Here is a 19,291-nt window from a genome sequence, read left to right on the forward strand (position 1 = left end):
AGATAAAAAGCACATTCTGGCTCTGGGCTTACCAATAGATTCTTTGGATATTCTTCTGGATGGAACATGTATCCTGGAGATTAGGCCAAGTCATAAAATGACATCAAAACCATAGCGTGATTCAGCTCCGCAAGAGAGCAGAATAATAGGGTACGGTGTGCAATACTAATCTGTTTTGTTCAGTAAACTGGACTGGCCTAGCAGTATTGAACCGACATGAAAGACACTGAGGTTGCAGGGCTACGTTTAGACTTTTATGATGTTTAATCAAACAACATATGAGTCATTGCTTGATGAGAGCATCACAAGACGACAGGCAGTCCAGATGAAGTTTACCTCTACCATATGTTGGAATGGTTTATCAGAAAGAGAACATTGATACAAACAGTGGTAGAGAGCTTGGGTGGAAGAAATAAAGGAAGAATCTCAGACAGCTCTATCATTAAGTTGGCAAGAGATCCTCTGAGGGAGTGGTCATTAGGTCATGCCAATAAGATGCCTGTCACAAAGCCACCATGATAAACTTGGAGTCTGAAGGTTAAGTATCTGTGTGTGTGTGTGTGTGTGTGTGTGTGTGTGTGATCGTCAGCTGGCAGACAAGCCTTTTTGTGTTCTCCAGTGTGAAAGCAGCTGGACAGATGAGTCACCATGGAGGGATTTCATAGAGAGAGGAGGGGAGAAAGAAGTCAAGCAACTAAACACTTGACTGTCAAGCTTTTGTTCCACTTTTCAATTTATTCCTGCAGTATGACCAGAGCTGCAAATGTATTCATATCTTGGGAAAATACTCCACAGCATAAAATTGATTTTCAGTGCAGCACTAAGCCTAAATCCGTTCCCAGAATCAGCGATATCTGGCTGTCTAAATTTAATTTTGCCCAGCTATATCATCAGGCTCTCAGTGCATCTAAGAGTTTTGGATTGAATGTGATCAGTTTGAATGGATAGAAGGAGATAATGGTGAAGATGACCAGAACAAAAAAAGACTTAAGAACAATAGGATCTCTCTCTTTCTCACTCAGTCACACACATACAAACAGCACCTGACAAAAGGCAGCCATGCATCGCCCTTGGCATCCTCTCCCTTTACACAGGGATGAGCCAGTGAATACTGCGCACTCATTACAAAAACATAGTTCCCCCTTTTCCAAACATACATACCCTAAATAAATAAATAGTTAAATACATAAACAAACAAATAAATAAATAAAGAATGTTATAGCTAAGACCTGAAATGCTTTCTGCAGCAGATATTCACTTGGTTGCACACTAACATAATATAGGCCTGGGGTTCCCAAACTTTTCCATGTCAAGGGTCACCAGATAGAGCTACAGTCTCTACAGTAGGTGGGATAACAGTGGAGAGTGTGAAACATCTGATGAGAATAGACATTGTCATTTACTCCTAGTTTGGGAACCAGTGATTTAGGTTAAAAACAGGTCTGACTATCGTATTCTAACAATTGCCATCATTCAAGTCACAAATGTTAGTTACGTAATGTATTTAGCTAACATTTAGCATAACTGATTTTTGCACAGGTTAATTTTAAAAGATGCAAAATGACTTAGGTAACAGTAATGCTTCTGCTTTGGGCAATATTGCTATAGTTCAAATGGCAAGCCGGTTAAACTAACTCACGGCATGTTAACCCGACAGCTAACTTAACTTATCTAACAGTGAACAACACAGTGGAGAAAGTTTTATCCCAGTTTTAGCCCGTCGTCATCCTGCAGGTGCAACGGTCTGAGCAGCTCTAGTCAACACTAAGTTGCGTTACTCACCAACGGAAAAAATCTTCGACTTTCACATTAGTTTGGCAGGAAACACAAGGTGCAAACATAGATATTGCAACTTGTAGGCGATGTGGTGGTCATTGTTGCTGCGACAACCGAAGGCTTCATCTCCGTCCTCAGCTGAGTCCGCCAGTGTCAAGCCAGGCAGAAGAAAAAAGCTGGACGTCCGGTCAGAATTTTCAAAATAAAGGCCCTATTGAAGACCATGTAAGTTCTTTTTGGAGTAATGCAAAGTACAACAGTGAAAAGAAGAATAGATTTAATTTCAGTATAGTCATAGCCATATGTGCCTATGCAAGATGCCATAGGAATGCCAGAAACACAAAGCTCCTGATTCCTCATTGTCAGTCTCCGAGCAACAGCACCAGCTGACATCTTAGAGGGGTGGTGACCTGGGAATTTACCCATACTAAACATGATGAAAAGCTGTAGCAACATATGCCTTTACGAATTCCCAGACACACTGCATTTTTTACATTGCAAAAAGATATGTGCTAGATTTTTCATTAAACCATGCCGCTCAGTACTAATTCAGGTTGGGGAATAGACTAGACTAAGTTTGTATGTAACATGTTTACAGCAGTAGGCCTAACCTTTATTCTAAAAAGTGGCAACAGTAAAACGTCTATGTCAAAGTTAACTAGTCAAATTACACTAGGGTACTTTGTTGGATTTGGCCTTATCCAATGGACATGTAACTAATTACAAATTTATATAGGTAGGCTTGTAACGGATTACATTCTGAAAGTCACCCACCTGCCATTTCCCTACTAAATCTGATTTCTTTGACATGGGGACAGTTGACTTGATTCATAGTGGCCATGCATATTTAGTTATGTCTTACAAAATGTTGCAGAGATGTTTAGAGTTTCTCTTCCAAATGTATTTTTCCTTGCAGGTGTTCTTTGAGCACATATTTCTGCTAGATGATGAAGAGGAGGTATTAGAGGACGAACCAAACTTTCTCTTTTTCCTTTCCAAGTTGGTGTTGTTGGTGCCTCACGTGAAACTATCCTTAACAAGAGTTGTTGAGTCACGTTTTGAAGTAAAATGTCCATGTGACTTAGTCAACATAAGCAAAACTAAAAGAAATCTGGTATTCTCTTCACAAAGTGCCATCGCTGCTCTGCCACAAGGCTTATAAAAATTTGAAAAAGAATCACAATCCCTTGCCTGTGCTGAAAGCAGAATGCGATAACAGGTACTTCTGGCTTTGTTCTGTTGGAATGAATAGATTATTAAGCATATTATTAAGCCGTCATCCTTTTCTAAAAGCATGCCAAGATGTAATATAAAATTGATGCATGCAGGATTAGTAGGCCAACAGAGCACAGGTTGCAGTCCCACAGCATTTCCTTTCTTCCTTCTTAGCAACAGGTAATTCCCAGTGCCTCTTGTTGCTCATAGTTACTAAACACATGACCTTGAAACAGAATGAGTGGAAAATGCAGAACTTGCTTCAACATATTAATTCAGTACAAAACCAAAGGAATGCCTCATGGTGTTATTGCTTTTGTATAACTTGTAATTGAGAGTATGATCATCCTAAACCTCTCCATACACTGTGAAGTTGCTTTTTATCTGATTCTTTATCACTTCAGTTTGCTTCATTCCTAAAATCACAAAAGCACAAGAATACAGCTGTAGTTCAATATGTTCTAGACTGATAAAAGTAATTTTCTGATACAAACTCGGAACAGCTTAATGCTTTTTTGTGTTTGCATGCATGCCAATTGCAGTGCTAACAGTTTTAACAGGTACATTAGTTGTTACAGCACACAGTTTCATCATCCCTAGCATAATCCGAGAATATTGGATTAAATTCAAACAGTTGTAAATATGGGAGTAATTGTGTTTATCTTTATGCTATTTCTATAGGCTACACCTTTATTAACTACATGTCTGCATATGGTTGTAAAGTTGTCAACATAAATTGAGTTATGAAGTCTAAATACCTTGCAGGGAATGGAATGTTCCTTCCGGCAGGATTCTGTTGTCTTCCATACTGTAAAACAGCTTCTCCTGGGCTTGTCTGAACTCATACTGTAGGCATTTCCAGTTGCAAAGCCTCCCGGTAAAACTGGCTTGTCTCAAGCCAGTACAAGAAGAAAGTTTCCTATCATAATTATCTGAAAATTGCATTCATTTTCCATGACAAAGCTGTGGTGGCGTGTGCTGGTTTGTCACAAAGTGCTTCTCTGTAATATAATTACACCCATCTTCTTGGCTGCAGTTACTGCCAGGCAATACTATGCATCAGGCTGGTGGTGACTTATTATATGCACTTCCCGTCTCCGATAGCTTTGATGGAGTCTGTTGGGGACTGTAACTGCAACCTACCTGACATGATCATGAATCTCATCCAATCACAGCACCCAAACAGTTATTTCTGCCGGTGCTATTCACAGCATGTGTTGACACAGTTTTCCCCACTTCAGTCAGTTAACAAGTCAGAGACGTATGCATCTTATATTCATTGTGTGTCTGTGTTTGCCTGTGTGTGTGTGTGTGTGTGTGTATGTGTGAGTGTGTGTGAGAGTGAACGAGAGAGAGAAAGAGAGAGAGAGAGAGAGAGAGAGAAAGATTAATTTTGTTATTGTATACTCTATTATCTGATATCTTAGCCTTAATAACATCATCCTCCCTTTATGTTTTTTTTTTATCATCTCTTGGGAAAAGGTTTCACAAAGCAAATTTATAAAGCTGTGGCATTGCAGTCCTGCTATAATTGTCTTTATAATTTGATTTCTGTTGAAAAAATGATCTCCCCAGATCCTGCCTATTCTAATCACAATAATGCTTTCTTAGATAAAAGACTGTGGAGGCATGCTGCCTGACTATTACATTTCCTCTTTGACAATAGTGGGAACTGATCCAAATTGTATAAAGAATTCACAAACATTCACATTTTCAGCTTTTCTGGCAATATGAGAATTTATAGACTGCTATCAGATGTAATAATACATGTACAAAGTGCTAGAAAGCCATAGATACAATGCATGAAACAGTCAAACATTCTGTATTTACCTAAACACACCAGGCCCACCTGGTTTGTCACATAATCTGGTAATAACTGAGCAGTGGAGGCAAACTTCTCACAAGCCAGATTAGGCCCCCAGTCTCACCCAGCTGTGAGAATGTTCCCTTACAGTGAAATTACAAGCCTAACCAGGGAGAGTAGGTGGACTCTATCCCACTTTCCCACCATAAAAGGCCTCTCCTTTCATTCCATTCCCCTCCATCTGTGTCATGAGAAGTAATAGCACCAGTGAGAGGGGAGTGTGGTTGAAAACGCCTGACAGGGAGCGAGGGGGCCAAGCAATCCCACAAATCACCCAGCCGTGTGAGAAGATGGCCAATCAGCAGATGATTGGAGGAGGAGGTGCAGGTATGTGATGGAGGGAGGCGGTGGAAGCTGAACACAAGAAATGGTCAAATATTCATCAGCCTAGTCAAACAAGGCAAACAAACCGCTTCTACATGTTACATAAGAGCTGTCTTGTGGTTGAGCCACTGAGTTTCTATGGACACGTACATGCATGTGCAAACAAACACACCACGCAATCCCGTGTCTGATGTGTGTGCATCTCTAAATCCCGCACTGTGGTGACAAGGATCAGCAGTACTCAGTCTGGTTTTGATGACAGCCTGTGCTTTGTTACTTTGCTTCCTTTATTTGCATCCTGTTGCTGGAGACAGCAGTGAAGCATAAATGAGTGTCTGTGTCTTTGTGTGTGTTTTCAGTGTGCGTGTGTGTGTGAGTGTGTGTTTATTTCAGGTATCCGGACACAAGATTGGGCAAGTTCAAAAATGTCAGCGTGGTTGTAGTGGTTCCTCTGAAATGGAACGCCACGTGAAGATGAGGGTGACGGCCTCGAAAACAAACCGCTACTCTTCTTATTATACGCCTGTAAGAACAAATTAGGGATCAGATGTGGCCGTCTCTGGTCTTGACCCTCCTAAATATGGCCCAAGTGTATCCAGGACAAAATCAATCCAAGGTTGTCCTTCACAGTACTATGAGTCAGTGAGTTAGAGAGGTCATTTCCCATAGCACTCGGAGACAATTTGATATATCTCAGTTAGAAAAATACATATAAACTCTAAATGGTGTTGGTTTGTTCTAGTTCAGTAGTCGCTGTTGTGTGTCAGTCGATACATCACAAAACATTTTTCCCTATATTAACAGAGTGTGCCAGACCGAAAGTTAGGATACTTTACATATGCATACTGCATATTACACTGTGACTTTTAATGTTAAACGTTGCCTTTGATGTGGCCACAGTCAGGGAAAGGAATTCAGGGCACGAATCTTGAGTTTCAAGGTGGCGGGTTTGAGGGATTGTTTGCTCAAGGAGGTGGAGATGGCAAAACATTGAGTTTTTGGTTGAATATTTATAGATAGTGCCCCCAAGTGGCAAGATGAGGCTATTACACATATTAGACATATCTCCAGTCTCAAGACTGTAAACAGGAGGCCTGGGGAAAAGGAATCACTCTGTCATTGCAGGAAAAACATTTTAGGTAACCTTTACAATTAACAGAAAATATCTAACCTAGCTCACCATTAAGGAAAGAGAACTGCAGTGAATAAAATTGATTAAACTGCATAATTTTTTTATTCAGTAAAATACATTTAAGGTAGCATTGGAGTTATAACAATTCAGTATTTCAACCTGAGGAATGCAAATGTGAGGTATTAATTAATTATCACCCAGCTAAAACAGACAGCAGAAAATCAGCAACTCAGCAGTATAATAGGAATTATTTCATTGTAGGAACCCGTCCAGTTATACTGTAAAAAAATAGATCTTCCAACCATGTAAAGGCACTGTGAGCTCACTGGATGCCAAAGTGTCTTTTGATCCAACAGAGGGAGTGAGAGCTCTGAGTCAGATAGAGTAACTGTGCTGGGCAGGCTTTCAATATTTGGCTGCTTGACAGCTTATCTCTGCCTGTTCTACTGGGAAAACACAGGAAATCCCATCAGAACTCAGAGCGGAATGGGAATGGAGTTAAAGGAGAATTAGGGAAATGATTACCCTCTATAGCCTCCATGCTACCATTCCTTTTTTAAAGGGTTTGGGACAACAGTCACACACTACAGCTAATCATACTGATCACTGACCAGCCAGATGTCCTGTTCTCACCATCAGGACATGCATGTTCCAGTCTCAGTCTAGGTGTGAGCTCCCTCTGCTGGGTTGGAGTGTGTGGTGCTGGCGATGTTTCTGTAGCGCTGCCCTGGCCGTATGAGGACGCATTATTGTTGGTCTGTCCAGGGGTCGGGACGTCTGATGCTTGTTGACAGACTGCACACTGGATAAATCCATCTCTGTACTGAAAGACAGAAAACCTTTCCTTAGGTCTACCCAACATAAACATTTACTTTACTTTAAACTAGTGCTAATACAATCAACTATTCAATCACCATCACTTGAAGAAATTTAATCCTAAAATTAGATAACCTCCATTTGAAAAAAAAAAACAATGCATATTCTGGCAAAAGCGTGGTTGACATGTAAGTAAAACACATTATGGCTCATTGTTAAGTTAGCAGTCTTAAGACATTTGCATACCAAATAGGTGAGTTTCTGAGGATAGTATAAGTCATGCTTTTGAAAAATTGACTGATGAATTCGAAGTAGCAACATTTTTCCAAAATGCATGTGTAGCGTTTTGGAATGAAGCCCTTCAATTCAACCTACATCATCTAGTGTAATCGCAGGCTAGCTACAGCAGAGCTTTAAGCAGAAAAAAACCACAGGATAAAAACAGTTGTGTTTATACAAATATATCACATTGTTATATCAAAGTAAACTTTGATAATGCCATACCATGGATCCCTGAGCCCTCCACCCCGGGGACTGGTGGTTGGCCGGTGGGGTATGTGTGTGGTCAGGGGCCGCAGAGGGACTTTGGGCCTCACCGCCTCCTGGACCCTGTGGAGTCCCAGGTCTGTGTCTGCTCTGGTTGTACCTGCCTCCGGGGGCGGCTCTGCTCCACTGGCCAGGCTGAGTCGAAGCCTGCGGGAACGGATCCCCGACAGCCTCCGGTTACCAGTGGCTGCTGCGGCGCTCAGAGGGGGAGAAGGGGACAGGGTGGAGTCTGGGGACAGGGACAGTCGAGCCACGTCGGGGGATAAGGCTTCTCTGTGGGACAGGTCTAAAAACACATCATTCTTCAGAGGAGATCAGGTATAGTTACAGAAATGCAGTGTTTTTCTTTAGGCATTTCAAAGGCAGCTGACTTAAGTGAGGTGGAGATGCCATCGCTGTTGTTTGTAATCTATATCACACGTTTATGTTCCAATTGACCTTGATTGATTGATCTTATTGTGAATATGTTATCATCGGGCTTATCAATGCATTTCTCAGTTTCTTTTCATAAGGAAGAGCAAGTCTGTTCATTCAGTGAGTATTCACCTGGGGAAAGAGACTGGAAAGAGGAATCTGGTGAGGTAGTATTTGGCCCGTTGCCTTTCTTCTCCTCTCTGTCCTCTTCATCACTACCATCACTCTTCAGAACACCGAGGCCTTCTTCTTCACCATCATCCTCGCAATCCTCCTCTTCTTCATCACTGTGCTGAATAGTCAGTACCTGGGGTATTTTTTCCATCTCTATGGCCTGGAGACGTCTGAAAAACAAGGTAAAAATTCATTTTAGTTCCCTATCTGTCCATCTTTTCACTGTCAACCATAACACCCTACCAGATGATGAGAATCTGTGATGGGTTTAAAGGACAGTGATGAAAGCCTATTGTCCGTGTAGTGAAAGAGTGAAGTGAGAGAGTGAGGTGAGTAAGTGGTCAGTACTTGCTGTGCTGCTCCCTCCAAGCCCTAAGCTCAGCAAACACATCACTGCGCTCTCCCACACCGGGCTCCTCAAGGTCATATGTGTGTTCCGGTACGTGGATGGGCAGGTCACGCGGCGAGAACGTAGATGTGGTGGGCGCCGTCTACGAGAGAGAAGAGAGGGAACATGAGCATGAGGGACAGGAGAGAAGACGCTATGGTGAGAGAGAGGAAACAGGATACAATAGAGGCAGAAGAGCTGAGTATTGTATCAAGTATGGACGGACATGTAGACTTGGGTAACAGTCAGGGAGAGAGACCACAAGAACAATCTATGAAAAAAGGAGAGGAACAGACTGACCAGGAGCAGATGAAAAGAGGTAGAGAGAGAGTGACAGCAGCTGTGTGTATGTGCCAGCATGACAGATCGCATGGTGTTGGCAGTGAGAGTCCCATCTGTCATGTCCCCTCTGACACAGCTGCACCCTCCACACCTCTCCACCCCTCCATCCCCTGTGTCCTCACACCACCCGGCCTGTCCTCCCAGGCTCCTGTCCTCCCACTAATAATTATCTCCTTCTGTTTATTCTGACATGACATTAAAGAGATGAGCTGGCTGTGCGTGCCAGCCAGCCATAATGGCCTGTCACAGCCCATAAAGATTGCCCTTCACTCCAGCTCCTTGTTCCTTTCACTCCACACTAAGCACTCCACTGTATGGGCTACAACATACAACAAATGATTGATTAGTATGGATGAATTCATAACTGATAATGTATTGTTTTTTTTATGTAATGTTTTCTTGCTGAATCGTAGGAATTTTGTGTTTTGAGTTTCTTGTTCTGACAGATGCCACATACCCTCAACTTCTCTCGTCTTGCTCGAAGAGCCTGGACAGGGTTCCCACAGAACAGGATCTTTCCAGCTCCTTCAAAAACCAACAGATTGAGAAAGATTTCAGCACATCACATCACTGTTTTCTGACAAAATAAGGTCCTCTTGGTGGCACTGTTGTGCAAGGTTTGCCCTCCCATTTGGGGACGTTTTTTCTACAGGTTGAGGCTAAGCAGAGTGAAAAGGAATTGTCTTAAAACACAGTAAATGAAGAATATAAGGTCTCCCTCCTGTCATGGGCCAAAAGCTATGCCACAAAAACCAACCATAACATTGATTAAGCTAAGTGTTTATTGCTGCATGTAGATTTAATGTAGACACATCAGTGTGGAGAACAGCCAGCGCAGTGCCTCACCATGTGTCAGGGTGCTGGTGTCTGGATCCACTGCTGCTGGGTCTGAGTCTGCAGAACCAGGTCTGGATCCAGGAGGGGACAGTACTCTGGACCCTGTTGCTGACACGGGCCTGGACCCAGTGAGGGGTCTGGAGCCCACTGACAGGGGCCAGACACAGGAGAGGCTGGAACTGGGGCGCTTGGCAGAGCTCGGTCTGTTGTAAGAGCATGCACTGTCTGCTGTCTCCTCTGCAGGGAAAAAAAAAACAAGTGGCCCACAGTCTCAGTGATACTACATTTACAACTGTGATTGACTGTTCTACATCCAATTACTGACTTAAGATTTTACACACACACACACACACCATCTTCAGTAGCAGCCTGAGTGTAGCTGCAGTCTCTGATGGAGTTTCGGAGCATGGCCCAGTCTTCTCCCATGGTGCTGCTGCAGCCCAGCCCGTCCTCCTCTGCCCTCACATCGTCTAGGTAACGTAGCTGAGGGACCAGCTCCCTCACCGCAGCCCGATAGCTATACTCTACCGTCTGGGAGAGAGAGAGAGAGAGAGAGAGAGAGAGAGAGAGAGAGAGAGAGAGAGAGAGCGAGAGAGAGAGAGAGAGAGAGAGAGAGAGAGAGAGAGCGAGAAAGAGAGAGAGAGAAAGAGAGAGTAATCTCTTTAAAATCAAACTGACTATATTCAATTTATGCTGTATCACCTAAGTCTTGCATGACTATTTTGAAGATGATATCATAGACTACATCATGCCCCATAGATGATAAAAAACAGGATGTGCTGTGAAGGGGAGAGAGTACGACAGGTGACTCTGATCATATTGTCATCATATTGACTCATCTTAAAAAGAGAAAGCAGCAGATATTACAGCCAATCCAGCCAATGACATGCTAGCAATCCACAGGTGGGACACTGCTACATGTGCCAAGAGCTGTTTGCCAACAAGGCTATCCACAGCATCGCATTAATATATATGCATATTAGCTAGCTTACATGCTGTCCTTTTGCATGTGGTCTTGCCCGTGATGACTCCTTAATGAATCTGTGGAACTTAAGTTCTAAACAAGGAGAGAAAAGGCATAGAGCTGTGTGGGTTGATAACTGAGTGCTAATAAAGCCTATAATGTGCACTTTGTACTGAGGCCTGGTCTTTTATCAGCAGAGAGAGAGAGAGAGCAGAGAGAGCCCAGTAAAAGCACTGTGCTACTGAGAGATCAAATTAGAGCTCAGCCCTCCTACCCTTCACCAAACCACACAGATGGAGTGAATGAGAAAGAGAGTGAAGGGCTGGGAAAGAGGAAACGAAGGACAGAATGAGGAGTGGATGAGAGGAAGTGAGCGGATGTGTGTGTATGTGTGTGTGTGTGTGTGTGTGTGTGTGTGTGTGTGTGTGTGTGTGTGACAGAGAGAGAGAGAGCAAGAGGAATGATAGTTTGGCAAGAAAGCAAGCCCAAGGACCCCTCAGTCACTACAAAGAGCAGGCCTAATGCATATTCAGCTCAGCGTCTCCCCTCATTGCCCTAGTTTCCTAATTAATGCTCTGCTGGTGGGTGTAAATAAACACATTCACACTGGCCCAAAAACCCACAGCATACTGTGTCTAGAATCAATGGAAGGTGGAAAGGCAGTCTTTATATCCAACTATACTCGATATCATTGAATGTTGGGTCACTGCTGAGTTGCCTTATGTACAGGACATTAACATCAAATGAGAGATCAAATAAGCAATCATGCTAAATACTACCACAATACATAGCTGGCACTGTAATCAAATTATAAAACACTGTGTCTGTGTCAAAACGTCTCCACAGGAAAGTGTGTCTGTCAGTTGTGTGGCTGTTATGTTTGATGTCTCCTGCTCTCCCACTGTCCTGTCCTGTGTGTTGAAGATGCAGATACAGAGCAGTAAGATCACACAGATACTTTACTTTCATGTCTCAAAACAGGATAATTGCATTTTGGTCATTATCTGACCCATGAGGGCCAAAAGCCTGCTAACACAAGAGAGACAACTAATTGTCGAACAAGGTCTACATCACAACCTGCATTTGCAAGTTTACCCTCTACAGCATCTGCCAAATACAACGAATACAACACTTTCATATCAGGGACTCTGCCTAGCTCCTTGCTCAAGCTTTAGTCAGCTCCTGTCTGGATTGCTGCAACTTCCTCCTAACTAGGCTCTCTACAGGCCCTGCCAAACGTCCAAAACACTGCAGCCTCCCCCCCCCTTACTGCATTCCCTCCACTGGCTACCTGTGGTTGCTCAAATTGAATTCAAAACCCCGGCACTGGCATGTAAGCCTGCCTAAGTGAGCTGCACCCCTGTACCTCCAGGCCATGGTCGAGCCCTACACTCCAGCCTCTCTGCTCTGCTGCTACTGTGAGCTTAGCTTTCCCGTCCCTGCGGTGACCTGGTCATTGCTCCACCCATCCTCGGCTCCTCTCTCTTGGCTCCCAAATGGTGGAAAGACCTTCCCATCATACACTGAAAACTCATCTCTTCAAGAAATACTACTTCCCTGCATTCCCCTCTCCCACATCTTCATATTCTACTACCTCCATTTACAAACTATCTTGAAATACAGAATATCCGTTCTATCTTCGTTCTATATTTCCTTATTTCCCGAGCACTTCTCCATCATACATGATTACTCTAAGGTCACAGGAACATATTGTTACAACTGACCCTTGCACTGCTTTCTACTGGTTACTTTAAGTGTTGTGGTGATCTAGGAACTTGATCTTATTCTCCTGTTTCTATGTAAGTCTCTCTGGGTGAGAGCATCAGCTAAATGCCTAAAATGTAAATATAACTGATGATGAAAGGTTGGGTCATCTTGTTATACACACTTACAGAGAGAACACACACGCACGCGCACACACACACACACACACACACACACACACACCTCTCCATCAGAGGTTCTCGCTGCAATCCACACTACATTATCCATGATGATACAATTGCTGATCAGGAAAACTGTTGGTTTTAAGTACAGAGGGATACATGACTTTTGTAGCTAATTTTGTTATCACTGATGTCTGCGATTCCACCGCATTTCAATTGGAACAATGCTGATTTGTCAAAAGATCCGTGTCTGCTGAGACAGTAAGGACAGACAAGGACCCAGACAAGGACAGACAGATAGGTCTTGTGAAGGAAAAGCCAACATTTGGAGTCGATATACAACCTAACCAGTGTTACCTTGTTCCAGTGCCATCTGTTTTTGCAGCTGGTGACAAATGCGCATCATTCAATGCAAACATATGGTATCAACATGAGCATGGCATTACCCTACCTGGGTGGCAGTGGGGTGTGGGCGCACACACACAGGGTTTCCCTCCAGGGTGAGTGTGTGGAGGTGGCTACACAGACCCAGGTACTGAACCTGGACCAGGTCATCCACATCATTCCCTTCCAGATCCAACAGCTGCAGGTTCTCCAGCATGCTAACCTGGCTCAGGTCTGATACACTGTTGTAGGCCACATATAACTCCTGACACAGGGAGATAAGTAGAGAGACAGGAAGACAGGGAGAGCGGCAGAGAGACAGGTGTGATAGGCAGACAGAGGCAGGCAGAAAGGCAGACAAGGAGACAGGCAGACAAACAGATGGACAGGGAGTCAGAGAGACATAAGGACCATAAACAATACTTGGATATAGAGAGGGAGCAACTTTTAAAAGGGATTGATGCCAAGGGCCAGATTCACACAAGTTACCTAAGAATACATTTTAACAAGTTCTGTTCCCCAATATTTAATAAGATTAGTCTCATCTCTTAAGAACTTCTCTTGGTTTCTTACTTAGGAGCTCTTACGCACAATGTAAATGAGCACAAAAGTATCTTCATGTATTTTGTAATTTAAATAAGTAATAGGGTTAATGCACTCTGTCTGCTAGCTATAGCAATATAGGATTTTTTGGGGGTTTGAACATATAAATCCACGCACGACCTTTGAGAAGAAAACATTAAATGGTATCAGCTAATGCAAACCTTTAATAACCAACCTCTGCCATCTAACAGCTAGCTAGCTAAAAAATGTAAAATGTTAAATTTAAAATATAAGATACAGTAAGTAAAATATCAGTGGTTTTCAATCCTGGTCCTTGGGACCCAGAGTACTGCTGGTTTTCTCTCCTACCTGGTAGTTAATTGCAGTTCATTGCACTCACCTGGCATCCCAGGTGTAAATCATTCCCTGATTAGATGGCTAGAGTGAAAACCAGCAGGGCAAGGGTCCTGAGCACCAGGACTGAGAACCACTGACCTATTTAATTGTCTAAAATGTGTGTTTAAATCAGGGTTGGGCAATCATGTTCTATGAGGGGCAGAGAGTCTGCAGGTTTTCATTCCAACCAAACACTACACCAGGTGACTTTACTAATTTCCCTAATAGCACACCTAAATTAAATCAGTGAAATGGTTTGGTTGGAATGAAAACCTGCAGACTCTTGCATCTCCATGGTATATGGTTGCCCATCTCTGATTTAGCCACACTGCAACAAGACAAGTGGAAGACTATCTTAAACTTACGTAAAGTTATTTTTTCTTAAGAACCAAAATATGAAGAAAGTTAAGAAAACACTAAATCATTTTTTACTTAGTAGTTAAAATAAATAGCCCTCAAGAAGATCTTTTGTCCCTCAGAAGGTTTTGTGAATCTGGCCCCAGGTCTTTGTTTCTGCACTGAACCATCTGCAGCCTATAAAGTCTACCTTGAGAGAGGAGAAAGAAGGGATGCCATCTAGGTCTTGCAGGCAGCAGCGAGACATCCACAGCACCTGCAGGTGGGAGAGGGTGGTTCCCAGGTCTCTGAGGAGACAACACAACACACACTTGATTTAGAGGCAGGGATGGGACTTTCACAGCATCATAAATCATGGAAAAAGGCTACCGAGACCCTCTGCCATTGCTGCCAGAGGCTCCTTTCTCTTCCCCCTTAAGTAGGCTTCTCCTCTGCCTCCCATTTCTTCTGCTCTGAACCTCAGTCAGTGTATCTATAACCCCATAACACCCTCTCCACTACAGCTCCCTCAGCCCAGAGCAGGAAATGCTATCAGAGGCTGCGCACGTCCGGCTGGCCCTTCTCTGCTCCTCTCAGGGTGCGGCAGACGGCTCCCTATCTTTCTGTTTATACTGTCTCATCCCTCAACACTCTCTGTAACAATTCTCCACCTGTGCTGCTATAAGGACAATTCACAATGTGTGTGTGTGCGTGTGTGTATGTGTGTGTGTATGTGTGTGCGTCCCATCCTGGAGGTTTATTGCGTTCCCTCTATCCGATATTGATGACACAGCTGTGCCTGGAATCAAAACTGATAGGATGATCCAGGAGACCGTGCCTATTTCCCGTCATTTCCGAGAACTGTCCAAACTGATGACACTGAAAGCTGAGACACCACGAACCCTTCTGTGTCCCACTGCGAGTCAGGCAGGTGAGCCTGTTCTCCAGATGTATCTATTATCCCTAACCCAAGACGGTGCGGCACACCGGATCTGTTGGTGTGTGTCCCATCTGATTTACAAGCTGCAGCATGCATCTTCCGTACAGAGACATCCTGATTCTTACAAGTCCCTTTTGGCCTACCTTGGTGGAAGCGGAGCAGAGCCCTCCACCTGCACTACAATAGTACCACACTTTTCCATCTGGCACAGATCGCTATGAGCTCTGACCACCCGCTCTGCTTCAAAGCACAATCATTTAAACGCATGGCCGGCCTCTCGCTGAAGGGCGTCTCCCAGCGTGGATGTGGCCAGCGTGAGGCACGACAGGAATCCCCACGGGTCCATCACTGCTCTGGTTCCAATTACAGCTCTCTTTGTGGAAAGATGGGAAAGCTACATGCTTTGGACCTGCTGCTTTGTTCTCTTCAACGTATCCTGAATATCAACTGGGTCATAGCAGGAGAAGAAGCATACATCAATCGCAGAAATTCAGTTTTGGTCAATACGGGATTTCACTTTCCTTTTCAGTATTTGCAGCTGGTTCGGTTTCTGTATTATTCCATGAGCTAATGTCAAGTGTGCGTTTGTGTGTGTGTGTGTGTGTGTGTGTGTGTGTGTGTGTGTGAGTGCCTGGGCAGGGAGGGGGGTTACTATTCAAGGGAATACACACCAGAGAGAAAACAAGAAGACGATGGCTGCGTTGTGTGACTTTTATGCTTACCTTACTGACATGATCATGCTGTTGTTCATTTTGAGCTGCACCAGCTTGGGCAAGTAGGCACCTAGAAGATGATCAGATAAAGAAAGCCATCTCTCTCTCTCTCTCTTTCTCTCTTTCACGTCACAGCGGGGCGATTACTTGACTGGGTCTTAAACTGGCTGCCTGGCTCACTTCCAGCCACGCCTCATCAGATCTCTAAACTCCATTCGCTAAAAGGAGGGGAGCCTACAGCGGCCAGCCAGGCGTGATTCACCCGTGTACAGACAACGCTCCATCATGCCCGCACTCGTTGTGCAATCTAGGATTTTTCTGAGGACAAAGGTGAGCATAATGAAGACGCTCCTCTGCCATTATCAGCTCAATCGGCTCGCATTGAGGCAGGCAAACATGACAGGAAATCTACTACTGATACCTTGTGTGCGTCACAGCAATGCCTTTGTCTGGACTCTTATCTAGCTCTGGTTGGCGATTGTCTACATGGTCGTTCCCAGTAATGCATCGTCATTGTATAGAGTGTGAATTTATCATCCGTTAGTGTCAGTCTTCCAGTTTCGTAAAGTTCCCCACACTTAAATCTCATAACATTTGCTCCATGTGTGACCAAACAGGGCAAAAGGACAAGGGTTGGCATAAGGCACACTGGATATAAACAATAAAACCTATAAGAAAACAGTGGGCTCTATGGAATGCACATTGCAAATATGGTCTGATGTACTAAGTCATGATTTACATTTCCGGAAGCCTGGAAGTGTGAATCTCATCTGCATGATCATCTCTTACCAAAGTTACCCAGCGTGTTTTCTCGAGTGTCGACGCAGATCTCCAGTGAGGTCACCTGAGAGAGATCCTGAGCTCCACACAGGGATTCCTGGGAGGAACAGAAAAGAGCTTCAAACACGGTGTACCGGCTGTTCCTTACTGTGGTTTTAACCTAGATCTCATAGGTACATAGCTATGTTCTGATATATCATTCAACATTTATCTCAAACATATCCCCACAACTTTTACACGAGGAATAATGTGAAGCCTATGAGACGAAACTCTCTCGCCAACTCAGCTTGAAACAAAGTTCTGCACAAATTGCGCTCATGGAATAAAGGGGACAAGCAATTCAGGTGACAGATTCTGTAGCCTACCAGTCTGTGTATGAAAGCTACAGCCTGCCCGACACTAACACCACAGATGATTATGGATGGGAAGTGTTTTGCGCTGCATGCCTTATTGCTCGGTTATAATCAGAGCGACGCACATGCACCGCAGATAAATCACACAGATCCCCAGTAGCTTAATGGCTAGATCTCCCTCCATGCACCCAGCTGTCTCCCGCTTTGCCTGGCTGAGACCGACCTCACTGAAAAGCCTCATAACATCCCCACCAAATATGGTAAGAACACACAATGATTTACACAAGTCAGACAACAAAATAATTTTATGACTGACGTGGTGTAGAAAAGTGTAATTAATTTTGACAACCTATACCCCTCCCCCTATTCCCACTGACTTTTCATAAAGCAGTCAGGCATAGGTTTAAACAAAGAAGAGGGCAGTAATGGAGTCATCCCACTATGATATACACATAATGATACAGACAGGATGAACAGGTGTAAGATCTTTTCTCCATGATGACATGTGCAGTGTGCCATTCATTCCTCAAGCACAGCCTCCACAGACAAATTTATGAATTAAGGTTAATGCTTCAACCATTGCTGTAAAGTACGCTAAAATGGAAATAACTGTAAAATACAGTGATTTCACATTGTTTCTGAAGTCCACAAGTAATCCCAGATGCAACAGCTATCACAGGTTAACCTGACTATAGGTCAGCTAAAGAAAGGCATAATCTAAACACATGAATAATACAAAGACAATGGAGAACATATAGGTTATATCAACACTGACTGCATCCTTAACCAGCTCTACCACCTTACCAGCTTTGTTGGAGAGAGGTAAAGCTCCACTACTGTTTCAGAGTCCTCATATCCCTTTGTGGCAGGAGTTGGGTTCATGTGGCCTGATCCACTCAGCTCAGTCACCAGTACCCGAGCTGTACCAGGCCGGACCTGGGGCACAGACCCATAAGAGCAACTCATCTCTCACGGTTAGCTACCTGAAACGACTGGAAAAAAAAAACATACTTTGTCAACAAAGTCTAATGGCTGTTTAGAAGTGTGAAGAAGCAGCTCTAGTTTTATGGTTTGTGATGACCTTACTCCACGGCACTGTTTTTGAGTCAGGTTTGGCTCAGTGGATGTGGCTGCTATGTTCAATGTTGACATGAAGCAGGAGACAATGGAAGTAACATTTCAGAGTCGTAGCTAACTCCAATGGTATTTACTTTGAACGGAATTTTACATAGTACTATCCGTACCTTTACCGAGGCGGTTTTTTATCCGGTGTAGAAAACTGCAGCCTAAAAAATTAGTCCATACATTTTCAGAGTGCACCTTATCACACAAGCAAAAGTTTGGTTGACAACCACAGACGACTTCCTGGATACGGCGCTGAGAGACGCTTGGCTCCCTGGGAAATGTAGTGTAGGCTACATTCATTCTCAAAACCCAAAATAACACAAGCAAAACCAAAACCTCTGCACCCTCCTACCAAAATAACTAATAAGGGCAATTAAACAGATATGCTAACATTTACGCTTCACGAGAGTTTGTTTAGTAAATAAATATCAGCTGTGGTTAGCTACACTTTCTCACCAACAGTGGCCCTTGCTGTTGCCTCAGGTAAAGCTAACAGTTAGTCTACAGTAGTAATATTATTTCAATTTCATTTCATTTTTTATTTGAAATACTCTAACTCGCCCACAGTGGTCAGCTGCTGCCTTCAAGTGCGCGTCGTAAACCCCCCTTTTCCAAGCAGCGTGCATTGAAACGCTTTTGGTTGGAAACTATACATCCATGGAAATAATTTATCCCGTAACACAAGTAGTTTTTAGGTGTCTACTTTTCAGAAACCAACTGACACAGATCTACTTTTTGTTGCAGAGGCAGAATGAAGAGGAGCAAATGTGCCTCAGCCATGTAGCCTAACTGATATTCAAATTTGTTATGAAGAAAAATGTGACAACTAAACGTTTAAAAGGGTGAACAAGGGGTGGAAATAGAAGCATACAACATAACTAATTATTTATATAGAATGACAAACAATAACATATAATAATCATAAAATACATATTTTTTTACAATCAGATGTTGGCTCTTGTCGCTAATTAGACCTCAGCTTGTTGTAAGTATGCAGTGCACATTCCTGTGTGTGCGAAATATGTCGGTCTGTAAACGGGATA

The 19,291-nt window shown here is 43.4% G+C and overlaps 1 protein-coding gene across 1 annotated transcript; it reads right to left on the reverse strand.

Moving 5' to 3' along the window:
- Positions 1-6,539: 6,539 nt before the first annotated feature.
- Positions 6,540-18,486, reverse strand: lrrc56 (leucine rich repeat containing 56). Its single transcript, XM_078283266.1, has 13 exons — positions 18,368-18,486; positions 17,928-18,106; positions 16,780-16,867; positions 16,000-16,060; positions 14,549-14,645; positions 13,130-13,327; positions 10,182-10,359; positions 9,838-10,065; positions 9,449-9,516; positions 8,610-8,752; positions 8,220-8,431; positions 7,632-7,959; positions 6,540-7,134 (listed from the first exon to the last, which is right to left on the reverse strand). The coding sequence occupies exons 2-13, from the start codon at positions 18,087-18,089 to the stop codon at positions 6,969-6,971; spliced, it is 1,929 nt and encodes a 642-aa protein (XP_078139392.1). The 5' UTR covers positions 18,090-18,106; positions 18,368-18,486; the 3' UTR covers positions 6,540-6,968.
- Between the last annotated feature and the right edge of the window lie 805 nt (positions 18,487-19,291).

The sequence above is a fragment of the Centroberyx gerrardi genome, chromosome 4 (genome assembly GCF_048128805.1).
Source record: "Centroberyx gerrardi isolate f3 chromosome 4, fCenGer3.hap1.cur.20231027, whole genome shotgun sequence".
In the NCBI taxonomy this organism is placed as follows: Eukaryota; Metazoa; Chordata; class Actinopteri; order Beryciformes; family Berycidae; genus Centroberyx; species Centroberyx gerrardi.

What these genes read in the sequence shown, in the direction of transcription:
- lrrc56 (XM_078283266.1), bottom strand. Translation starts at nt 18,089, where the DNA reads ATGAGTTGCTCTTATGGGTCTGTGCCCCAGGTCCGGCCTGGTACAGCT. An exon ending in AAACACGCTGGGTAACTTTG is followed by an intron (nt 16,061 to 16,779) that starts GTAAGAGATGAT and finishes ATCATCTTCTAG; the next exon opens with GTGCCTACTTGCCCAAGCTG. An exon ending in CACACCCCACTGCCACCCAG is followed by an intron (nt 10,360 to 13,129) that starts GTAGGGTAATGC and finishes TCTCTCTCCCAG; the next exon opens with ACGGTAGAGTATAGCTATCG.